The sequence below is a fragment of the Stegastes partitus genome, unplaced genomic scaffold (assembly GCF_000690725.1).
Source record: "Stegastes partitus isolate 25-593 unplaced genomic scaffold, Stegastes_partitus-1.0.2 Scaffold75, whole genome shotgun sequence".
Taxonomy (NCBI): Eukaryota; Metazoa; Chordata; class Actinopteri; family Pomacentridae; genus Stegastes; species Stegastes partitus.
Window position 1 is genome coordinate 280,539 of NW_007577806.1, and position 12,273 is coordinate 292,811.

Here is a 12,273-nt window from a genome sequence, read left to right on the forward strand (position 1 = left end):
TATGTGTATAGTGACCATTACCAAATGTTCTGGAAGTAGTCAGTGCTTTCAGTGATAATCAGTAGGTTGTAGATGACACCACGGCTGTAGATTTCAGCATTTAGATGAACTCTAGGCTTGAAAACCATCAAATAAAATACAAGGTTCATGAGTATCGCTAGTCATAAAACTCCAACATTAGATAAGGAAACTAATCTGAAAATCTAGAGCTGATGTTCTGCACATCTCCAGGACGAGGGAACAAACTGTTTGACAGTCAACATGTGACCAAGTAGTGAATGTTAATGAAATTAATGTACATTTTGCTACTTTGTCACGACACTGAAACTTTAGAGATGTGTGAAGTTTGCTCAGATGATATGTTAGCAAACAAAATGTCAGAATAGCTCCGTTTCTCTGCTGTGTGAACTTTAAGCTTGAAGCATGTTAGACACAAGGTGTGTGTGTGATGTAGGATGACAGTCACTGCTGCTTTTGTCTTTGCACCATTGTGATGTGTTTTACAGCATTAAAAAGTGGTTTCCTGTTTGCAAACACAATCACATCTCAGATATTCCATGTCATCCAGCTCCTAACACAGATCAGCTCACCTGGTTGCACCTGTTGGAAAAGTGTCATTCACTGTTGTTTCCGTTGTGCTGCATAACGCATTGAATAAAATAACACGATTGACAAATGATTGTCGGTGCTTCTATATGCAAGTCAACATATTCACAAATGACGCGAGGCTGCCTCCGGGAACATATGAGTCTTCCCTAATCTCTGTGCGTCTGTTTACATCAGGGGTCTCGAACTCCGGTCAGCTCATCATCAAGCTCTGCAGAAGCCTGATAACGATCCTGATCATTTCAATCAGGTGTGTTGGAAGAGGGAAACATCTAAAACTTGCAGGATTGCGGCCCTCGAGGACCGGAGTTCGAGACCCTTGGTTTACATGGTCCGTCAGACTGGACTGGACCCATGACCAGTACCTCAAATGTATTCATACCCTTCCATTAAAGAAGGAAAAAACAGCTGTCACTGAAATACGCTGAAATTGACAAAAGCAATAATAAATTTTTTAAAAATGAATGAACATCATGACATTGCTTTTGAATTGTGGTTCAACAGAAATATTAACAACAACAACAACAACAAAAAACAAGCATGATGGGACCCATAAACTAATATTTTGTTGAACAACCCTTTGAGCCAATCACTGCAGCCAAATGTTTTCTGTAACTCTCAATCAGACCTCTGCACCTGTTGACAGGTATTGTGATTGCACTGCTCATCAGCAAAGTGCTCTAATTTGTCCAGGACAGTTTTTTTTTGTTGTTGTTTTAAATTTAAATTCTTTACACCCACAATTCAAAAGAAATGTCATCCATCCATCCATGATCTATACACCGCTTAATCCTCACTAGGGTCGCGGGGGGCTGGAGTCTATCCCAGCTGACTCAGGGTGAAGGCAGGGGACACCCTGGACAGGTCACCAGTCTATCACAGGGCTACACTTAGAGACAGACAACCAAGCACACTCACACCTACGGACAATTTCGAATCACCAATTAACCTCAACATGTTTTTGGACTGTGTGGGAGAAGCCGGAGAACCTGGAGAGAACCCACGCTGCACGGAGAGAACATGTAAACTCCACGCAGAAAGATGCCGGTGCCGCGAAACGGCAACCTTCTGGCTGCGAGGCAAAAGTGCTACCGAATGCGTCACCCTGCAGCCCAAGAAATGTCCTATTTCACGAAATAATAATTTAGAAAATTTTTATTTATTACCTTTTTCTAGTTTCTAGTTATTTGAGTGATTTGAGAGATCTCCTATTACAATATTTAAAGTTGTTTATTTTCCTCCACTTCGAAAGGAGCCAGTTGAGGTGGCTCGGGCATCTGTTTCGGATGCCTCCTGGACGCCTCCCTGGGGAGGTGTTCCGGGCGCGTCCCACCGGGAGGAGGCCTCGGGGAAGACCCAGGACACGTTGGAAGACTATGTCTCTCGACTGGCCTGGGAACGCCTGGGGGTCCCCCTGGAAGAGCTGGAGGAGGTGTGTACGGATCGGGAAGTCTGGGCGGCTCTGCTAAGGCTGCTGCTTCCGCGACCCGACCCCAGATAAGCGGGAGAAGATGGATGGATGGATGGATATTTTGGCATTCATTTATTACAATAAATAAAAACATAACTGTTAATGAGGTGCAGCTTTTATTGATTTATGATTGAGTCTTAACTTATTTTCACTTTCCCCAAACATTCTCCATTCAACCCCCTCTTTGAAACATTTCTAAACCCACCCCAGGATGAATCAGAAGACATTTCTCAGTTATGCATTTATTTATTAATTCAAAAATCACAAAACCTAGTAGAAAATATATTTTTACCAAACCTCATCAAAGACCTCTTTATACAAACCCCCTTTAAACAGTTGCTTTTGTGCTGTTGCAAGCATTGAAAGCATGTTTTATCAATTAATATCAGCAAACAGTAAACAACTGTTAGCAGCTCTTAAATTAAACAAGTCAATCAATAAGAAGGAAAATTGAACTAATCAGAGTATAAATCTAAACTCTATATAAATACATTCACAAACCTTTGGTAGTGGTAGTTCTTGTACTTCAAGCCCTTAAATTCTGTTTTCTTTTTCAAATAATGCCCAAGTCATGAAATAATAAATAGAAAACAACTGAGATGAAGGTCCCTGGATTCCAAAAAGACAGTAAAACTAGAGAGGAGCAGCTTCTACTGACCTCATGCACGTATGGTTTGAAATTTTAAGAGTTTCAGACCCACAAACAGTGTTTCGATCCAAGTTCAGCTAAAGCAGAAGTCCCATTGCTGTGACTTAACTTATCCTCATAAGTCACGTTGGCAGTAAAAACAGGAATCTCTCAATTCCAGTCATCAGTTGAAACATGTTTTGTACATGTTGGTACTGTAGTCAATCAAATGTAAGCCACCTGTGTCCATCGAATTCATGTCAGACACAAGGGTTGTCCTGAATAGAAGTTAATGATCATGATGGATGAGAATTTGTTGCCTCTGTGTTAACAGAAAAGTTCAGTTTTACATGTAGATGAGGCCAGACATCTTCCTGTTATACCTCACAAGTTTTGCTGGCCAACTCCTAAATGTAGCTACATGTCAGTTAGTAGTTTTATCTTTGTAAGCAGGTGGTGACAATTGGTCAGTTCTAACAACACATTCAAGACAGTGGTGCAGTAGTTACAGTTACAAGTTATGCCAATGTAGAAACCTAACTCCACATGATGACATGAGTCTGATGAAGAGACGTCCAAAAGGTTAGCTTATCAGCTGAGGAATTAGCTAAATCCATCTCTCGTGTTCAAGACTGGGAGGGCAGGACCAACCCGAAGTGGAGCACCAACAGACCATCCTGGAGCAAAAGGTAAAAAAAGAACAAACGGATCACTCAGAAAGGTCGATAAAAGTTCAAATGTTATAGCCGTTATTGGTTTGTTGTAGGTGTTAAATTGGGATTTGTGACGAGTGGGAGCACTTGTCCGATGAGGTTGGTGCTCATAAATCAGACCGCAGACAGTAAAAACTGGGAGCATTTCTTCAGTAGTGCCAAAAAAACACATTGTATTCTGTGGATGTGGATTGTCCTATGAAACAATGATCCTGGTTTCAGAGAGACAGGTTGTAGCTGAATGTTTTTCTTAAACTACTAAACTAATTTATTCACATCCATTCTATGAAACTTTATATCAAATTCTGTCGATTCAGTCCACCTACCTAAATAGCCAGATGCCACTAAGAGTCTCTTTTTCTTTCCAATTAATATTGTACGTTAATAATCTCAATGATGCAACATTTTAAATACCTTGTAAAAGAAAACATAGGTTAACTTCTGTTTCTTCCAACTGTGTGTTTTTGTGGTTCTCACCTGTAGCGCGTCTTCGCCCGCAGAGTTCTGTATGTCTTTGAGTGACTGGTAGTGATCCAGGAGGTGATCTCCACAAACCACATCCACCTGCAGGGACACACAAAAATATTTCACACCACTGCAGCAGAGATCCAACTTAACAGAGCAGTTCATGAGTCCTCTGATGCAGAGAGAGAAATCAGCATTCTCATGATTTTATGACTATGATTTTATGATGAAAGATCAAGGTATTCAGGTCAGTCTAACAAACAATTCTACAAATTTTGGAGACAAATCTGTGGCCGAATATGACTTTCTGAGAACTACACTATTAACTAAACTGGTTCTTTTTGCTACATAAAGATCCAAATATGGAAACACCATCAACTCACCAAAACATTCAAAATACTGTCTTGACTACTTTTCAAAAACTAAAAGGTCACAGTGATCTACGCTAAAATATAGGACAAATATGGACAATTCAAATGACTCTTAAAGTGTTGTAACAATAAAAAGACAATTATGGCATCCAGGTTTGTCCAGAGAGGCCAGAGCAGTGCAGCACTGAGGCCAGGAAAACAGTGTAAGCTGCTAATCCTCATCCACGTGTTACTAAATACAAATTACACCAACTCCTCAACACCCTGCTGAACTGATCACACTTTTCTGCTCAGGAAAGGAGGACACATCTGATTATAGGACTACTATTTACAATCATGAGCCTTCTCTTACAACAGATACCCAGCTCTAAGACAGACATACGGTATCACTGCACTAATAATTTGATTAAAATCAGATTAGGGTTGTCCTTAAGGAGTGTCTGTTGTCCTTTCATGTCGGCTTCCTGCTGAGTTTTGACCCGGCTAGCTGCCCCTTCTATGTTGAGCTCTGCTTGTATTCAGCAGTTGTTTTGTCCCTCCAGCGCAGGTGCAGTCCTCGTTGCACTGCTTTGTTCTCCGATTATGTTTCTGTTCTTCTGAATAAGGTGGATTTTGATGTGAGTCTCTCACAGAGATAAAAAAGTTGGGAACTTCTTATCATCCAATTAAACTAAAGACACCACTTGGAGAAAACATCTTCCAGGTGATACTGTGTTGTTACCTCTGGCCTATATGTCTTTAATGCAACAGATGTGTATCACATGGATCTATTTAACACACCTTAGACCCATTCATATGGCTGTTGGCAGCGGTAGTGTAGTTCATACACATGGCTGATGAACCATCAAATAATTACAAAATAAAAGTAGAGGTTCAGTTTCACCTCTCTGTCCACGTATATTGCCTCTCTCTTTTTCCATTTCTCCTTAAGTCTTTTGTTTAGTGCTTGTTTTTGGGGGGAGTCAGTACAATTCTATTTCAATAATTCTTGCAAGCAACACCACTACAAAGCCAAACACCCTCTGTCAGCAGGGTCGGCCGACACATACCTACCCCTAAAGACACATTTACAGCATTTAATGAGCCTCAAAAAGTGTGAACATAAATACCAGGCTCATACACGTCATACAAGCACAGACTACATAACAGGAGGAAAACCATCCTCATTGGAGAGCATTTCGGTAGTCCTGCGATCATGAAACTGTGCCGAGTGCTCAGGATCCTCCCCATCTGTACTCTCATCTTGTCCGTATGTAAAACTAAAAATATCACAATGTAGAAATACTCTGTTACGAGTTAAAGTGTTACATTAAACATTTTAATTTAGGTATCAGCATCAAAATGTAGGCTACTTAAAGTAAACAACAAACAGGGAATAAAGCACTCATTATGCAGAAGTCCTTAACAGACTAACATATATTATATTATGATATTATGATTATTAATTTAAGGTGTAAATCACATTAATGTTACAGCCAGTAAAGGTGAGGTTGATTTTGATGATACTGTTACTGACTGGCAAGGAGTTTATAAATTTCCCCTGGGGATCAATTAGTTTCAATCCCAATCTAATAAAGTCTCCCTGCAGGACATTTTAACATTATAAATTATTGATTAATTATATTTTGTATTATTAATCTGAATATATTAAATTAGCGTTTGGTAAAGGCGCAGTGGTTAGCACTGTTGCCTCGCAGCAAGAAGGTTGCAGGTTCACGTCCCGGTGAGGACACACGGGATCTTTCTGTGTGGAGTTTGCATGTTCTCCCCGTGCAGCGTGGGTTCTCTCCGGGTTCTCCGGCTTCCTCCCACACAGTCCAAAACCATCTTGAGGTTGATTGGTCATTCTAAATGGTCCGTAGGTGTGAATGTGAGTGTGCTTGGTTGTCTGTCTCTAAGTGTAGCCCTGTGATAGACTGGTGACCTGTCCAGGGTGTCCCCTGCCTTCACCCTAAGTCGGCTGGGATAGACTCCAGCCCCCCCGCGACCCCAACAGCAGCTGCATGACCAAACAACACAAGTCATACAGCCAGTGAGACGAGCAGTTATTTCCCACTCTCTTGTGTCTTAAAGCTAAAAAGTCAACATAATGAGCAAGCCAGTGTTGAGTAAATTCATGGAAGGGTTGAGGAAGCACTTCTCATATCAACAAGTTTTTGGGACCGCATTTGGGCACACAGAGTACAAATGCTCCTTGCGAGGACGGTTGTACACTCACCGATGCTGTTCTGTGCATTTGTATCACATGCAGGCACCTGGCTTTTATGTGCACAGGGTTTTTTAGACTAATTAAACGCCAGACACACTCCCAATGCAGCTTCGATCCACATTACTGCAGCATCCGATAGATGTATTACTGGAGGAGAACAGCTTCAGCCACGTCACAAGTTTACCACGCTCTCTGAAATGTTTTCAGCGTTGCTGCCTTTACCAGGAGGGTATCTCAGGCCAGCAAGTCATCAGCTGACTTTTACATAACCTTTCTGACACTATTCAAGGAATCATTCGGTCACACGTTTCCTGCCTGCACACCGTTTTGATAACACTGGAGACTCATATTGTGTCTGCTGTCTGTTTAAAACATAAAGGCATCACTTACATATAACAGTGACCCATGTCGCTGTACAAGCCAGTGCCAACTTCTTTTCTTTTTACTGCTTCCAAGTCTGTCTAAAGCAAATACTGAGATCCAGACTGCGATCATGCAACTCTGTGAAGGCATTAGCTGTGAACCTGGCAGACTCACCTGGCACGTTGGGCTCAGCTCCATCTTCCTCCTGATGAACAGCTCTACGTGGCGAATGGTGGCTTCGCCCGACACGCGAACGTACCGCCTCTCCAGTGGCTAAACAGGAAAAAGATGGTCAGGGTGGAAAGTCATCAAAAGCTATAAGGAACACTGACTAAAACTGGGAATATGCTGTTTTAAACTGTAACACTTGGGACAAAACTAAAAAGCATCAATAATACATTTTCACACAGTGTCAAAATTACAATTAATTCTGGATTAATCAGCATTTTACAGATTGTATTTAACTATTTGTAACTCACAGGAGACAACAGAGGTGCAACGATTAATCATTTAGTTGTCAACTATTAAATGAAACGCTTCCTATTTTGATAACTGACTAATTTAAAGTAAAATTTTTGAAATAGGTTCTGGTTTCTTTACATCTCTATGACAGTAAACTGAATATCTTTGGGTTGAGGACAAACCAAGACATCATCTTGGGCTCTGAGGACAACTGAAGGTATTTTTTTATTTTTTTTAACCACATTCTGACATTTTGTAGATGAAACAACTAATTGATTAAATAAGTAAAAAAAATCAACAAATCAACTGATGACAATAGTCATCATTAACTGCAGCTTTAGTAGACATAGTGTTTATTCTACCTCATCTCAGTCACTACCCCAGATCCCACAAATAAGACCCCCGCTACGGTTCCCAGTAAACGGGCTTGGACCGTACGAAGAAAGTACATTTAACAGCTGAAGTCCGCTGCTTAAGGGTCAGAAAATAGTGGACTACTTAAATATTTTACCAAACAGCTAAACTATACAGTGGCAGAAAAATGCAGAGCTCAGAGACAAAACTATTTTTGACAGTAGTTCACAGTAAATTTGTTATCAAGTTCTCATCAATTCTTAATCTAATAAGGCTTTACCTTATAGTTGCAGACGCCTTCTTCAGCCCTGAAAGCAAAGCAAACAGTTAAGAGAAGCACATCTTTCTTGTCGATGTGACACAGTAGGACCATCTGCTGGCGTATTCATGGAACTGCATGATAAATACCACGTATTTCTAAGAACAGGGTGTCCTCGTTTGTCCTTAAAGCAGAAGGCAAACTGTGGCCAGTCACATTTACGTCTACCAGTCAAAAGCAGAACCACTATCATTTGAACTAGAACTTGCTACCTCTTATATTTTCAAGGCAATTCTCAACAATGAGGACATAAAATGCAACAGTGGATGTCTAGTTGCTAATTAGAGAACTATTTACACCTACGACAAAGTAAATGAACAGAAATCACCCTGCAGGCTGTTGTTCCACCCTGGTTCTTGTTACGATGCTGTTTCATAAAACGCTGTGTTTGTATTCTTAAAGGAGACGTTGATAAGACGATACAGCTACGACTGAGTGTTTTTATGGCAAAACATTTGAACAGACCGCAATCAAACTAAAGGCAACAGCTACAGAGAACTGGTGATCAAATATAATGAAACTAATGTACAACTGAAAATATTCATCATAATTGAAATAAACACGGGAAAAGAGATGAGAAGCTAAAAGAGAAAAGCACCATCAGCATTTGTCTTGACATTCTCCCAGCCTAAATTCCCATTTGACCTCCTTGTATATATATATAATTTTTCTTTCATGATGTCTAATTCATCCTGAGATGCATAAAGACCTGTGATCCACAAGTAATTGTTACACTGATGTTGCTGTGTCTCACTAAAATCTAATCCATTTGCAAACATGGTTTTTGTTGTATTTAATGTTGGTTAAAGTTGTGCAGGGCCTCTAAAGTGCATTCATGTGTTTAGAGCAGCGAGGAGGCTGAGCACCATCATCTGCAATTAACACAAGACAGAGAACTGCAGTGTGCAAATCTTTACCCAACAAAGTCCAGCAGCAGAGACACATCCAGCTCAGGAGGAATGGTGAACACAGACTGGGGAATGCTATCCTTCTTCTGTCTCCTCAACACAACAGGACCTGGGGGAGATATGACCACTGCAAAGCAGGAAGGAGAAGGCAAATTGTGAAGAAAAAAAAAAGTGAGGAAGTCTCATGCTTTTACTGTTGTGCTCCATCTTTAAATTTCCAGTTCATGAATACACATAATGTAATGATGTGAATGTAATGTAAAAAGAAGCATGCAGGTAAAATGTCAAAATGCTGTTCCTATAGTGCCATACTGTACATTACAGTGCACACACAGTCACTTGTTCAGCTAACAGTGCCCATTTACTTAAGCCTATAAGGCTTCTGGGTAAACTATTTCACCTGGTTTTGGCACCTCGAGCCCTCTCTCTTTGTAGAATTTACACATTTTTTCTCTTTCAGCTGTAGATAGAAAAAGAAAACACACAAAAAAAGACACATGAAGTACTTTAATACATTAAAGGTGTCTGCGGGTATAACAAATGTATTTATAAATATAAACACACACTTACACTCTTCCAGGAAGGGAATCATTTTGTAAACAATATCCTGTAGTTGTCTGTCAGGCCTGAAGGGAAACAGAACAAACAAAACTATAAAAGCTCAGTACAGATTTACTTTGGTAGAGATGTGAGTCAGAGCAGAATTTCCACTTTAAAAGAATCTGTGTCCCCCTGTGCATTACTTCAACTCAAATATCAACCTAGCTGACAGACAACTATTCATTCAACAGGTACACAAGGTGAACAATGTTGCAGATATGACAAACATGCATGAGTCCCACCTGATGTTGTAATGAGGTTGTGTCTGGTGGACCACGATGCTGCATGTGGGGCATCTGTTGCTGTAGAAGAAGTGCTTCACAATGCAGCTTTTGCAAACTTGAAGAAAACAAAGCACAATGAAATGTAAGTGGACTGTTTAGACAACAGCAACATTTTTAAAGCATCCATGGAATGTGGCTGTAGAAGAACTGTGATGAACAGCAGGATCACTTTCTGCAGAACACATATACATAACATACAAATACAATTCACAAATGTGTGGCTTTACTGAATGTAGGAGTGAAAAATATATTGATTTCAAATTGAAATCATGATATGAAACAATGCAATTAGCATATTGGAAAAGGCTGCCATTTATGATGAATAATATTTTGCATGTTTGAATACTGAACAAACACTTTACTTTAAAAGACTTTCTTACGTTTTCCTAAATTGTTCAGTCCAAAGTTAAATTCCCTGATACTTACTGACTGACGCATATGTTAAAACTATTTCAGTGATAGTTTAGTATCAACCAAAAGCAGTTCACCAGCCTTTAGTGACATGAGGAATATATTGGATTACTCCCTTTTGGATCCCAGTGAAGCCCTGTGAGGACTGCAGCACCTAAAGGACACCTGTAATAACTCACATGTGTGCAGGCACTCTGTGATGGTGGTGGCATCTATGAGGAACCCGCAGCACAGGGCGCAGCGGATGTATGGATAGAACTGATTGAGAGGGAGCTTGGGCTGTGGAAACACATCACAGTAAACGGTTGAAGTTTTAAAACATTGATGCTGCTGCATTACACACCAACCAACGTCTGCCTTTAATAAACAACTAACTGCAATGCATTAGCATCAACAGGTTTCCGCTATTGCAGGTGTTAGTTGAGTGAGAAAGACAACCAAGCGTCAAACACTAGATAAAACAGTCAGTTGTCAGAACCAGACGAAGAAGACGGATTCATTGTGAAATTAAAGGGGAGGTGAGCTCTGAAGTGAGTGAATATGACTGAACGTACCTCGTCCTCAGAGTCGCTGTGTGATAAGTTTGACTCTTCATGACTCTTGCGACCAAACGGAGACGATGACATTCCCACCGACACGGCAACAACACACTTCCTTTGTCTCTTTCAGTTGCGAGAACAAAATAGCGAATTAAATAGTTTCCTTTAGTCAAAGTTTAACTTTGGTCCAAAGGTCGAAGCTGTTTTTAGGTTTCAGTTAACTTATTGTAAGTTAGCTACACTTGACTAGTCGGCTAACGTTAGCTTGCCTATTATTTTCACGACTAAAACAATAAATACACGTGAGCATGGAGCTGCTGTAGCCGCCTGTGTTACCGAATCTGGCCGAAATACAAGCCTTCGTCTGCACAAATGCCGAGAAAAACCACTTAAACAAGGAGCAGAAGCCGTTTCTAACTTTTATCTACTGTGTTGCTGCTTCTTCACGGTCACGTGAGCGGTTTTGTTTCCCTCCTCATGTCCGCGAGGCGCCACAACATTACAACATCCGGCCTGGATCCTTCATAATAAATGTAAAGTGACCAACAATGAATAAATTACATGTCTATATCATAGTCTGGAGCGTGCTTAATCATTTGATTAGTAATTATTCTGTAGCTGGGTTGAAACACAAAGGTCCTTAAATCCTCAAAACTTTGAAGAACAAGCAGAGGCACAACACACATACAAAACATACATAAAATAGCTTCTAGCTAATTGGTATATTCAATTTAACAACATGATACAAATCGGAAAATGACATGACTTAACTAGAGTTTGGCTACCAGCAAAAAATATAACAAAATAAGTTAAAACTCGATATTTTCGGAGTAATTCCAAACACATTTGACAAACTGTGAATTTATTTTGAAGGCGCAATGAAGCGAGTCCCGGTGAAACCAAAACATGAGGAGCGCCTGAACAATGTGAGTAGAGTCAGAGAAGGGTTTTAAAAAGTCATTTGCCACGAAGAGCAGAAGTGTCGCTCCAGTAATCGTGTGTGTTTTCATTCATGTTGTACATTTCTGATGTTGGGATCATGATGCTGGGGCAATACGCTGACTTGTCGCCATGGTGACAAGGCCGGGTGTTACATCACGTGGCCAGCAGAGGCGGTCACTGCAAGCAGAACCAAGAGAGGTACATGGAGCTGGTGCTGAGAAGAAACCGAGAACATATAAAGAAAGAAGACTACAGCAAATATTGCAGTGAGTATATCTGAATACTCACTGCGATGTTTAATACAGAGGTTTATAAAAATGGAGGTTTTCATCTTTCATTGTTTTTCAACATTAAAATGGTCAAATTAATTTGCTCTTTTGACAAGTCTTTCAGTCAAAATAAAGACATGAAAGTTTTTATTTCATCTTCATTTACAATCAGATTCCTGTAAAGCAATGTCAAACAATTAAAAATATGAAATGTAGAATAAATCGGTGTTTATTATTGATTTTACCTCATCCTATTTTGCAAGACTCTGTCAGGATATACAGTGATCATGAGTAAACAACTCTTTTTAGGTGCAGCCACAAATTATTAATTTGATCACCTGTTATATTAGCACTAATAA

At 40.1% G+C, this 12,273-nt stretch overlaps 1 protein-coding gene across 1 annotated transcript; it reads right to left on the reverse strand.

Moving 5' to 3' along the window:
• Positions 1-2,176: 2,176 nt before the first annotated feature.
• pcgf6 (polycomb group ring finger 6) lies at positions 2,177-11,168 on the reverse strand. The gene is made up of 10 exons (XM_008276503.1): positions 10,719-11,168; positions 10,344-10,443; positions 9,712-9,808; positions 9,440-9,495; positions 9,270-9,329; positions 8,879-8,996; positions 7,923-7,950; positions 7,001-7,099; positions 3,896-3,982; positions 2,177-3,382 (listed from the first exon to the last, which is right to left on the reverse strand). The coding sequence occupies exons 1-10, from the start codon at positions 10,788-10,790 to the stop codon at positions 3,332-3,334; spliced, it is 768 nt and encodes a 255-aa protein (XP_008274725.1). The 5' UTR covers positions 10,791-11,168; the 3' UTR covers positions 2,177-3,331.
• Positions 11,169-12,273: the final 1,105 nt, after the last annotated feature.

Bases quoted from the DNA above. Each gene is read 5' to 3' on its own strand.
- pcgf6 (XM_008276503.1), bottom strand. From the start codon at position 10,790: ATGTCATCGTCTCCGTTTGGTCGCAAGAGTCATGAAGAGTCAAACTTA. The intron at 7,100-7,922 runs GTAAAGCCTTAT...TTTCCTGTTTAG, and splicing joins AAGGCGTCTGCAACTATAAG to CCACTGGAGAGGCGGTACGT. The intron at 3,383-3,895 runs GTGAGAACCACA...CTTTTGCTCCAG, and splicing joins CGGGCGAAGACGCGCTACAG to GATGGTCTGTTGGTGCTCCA.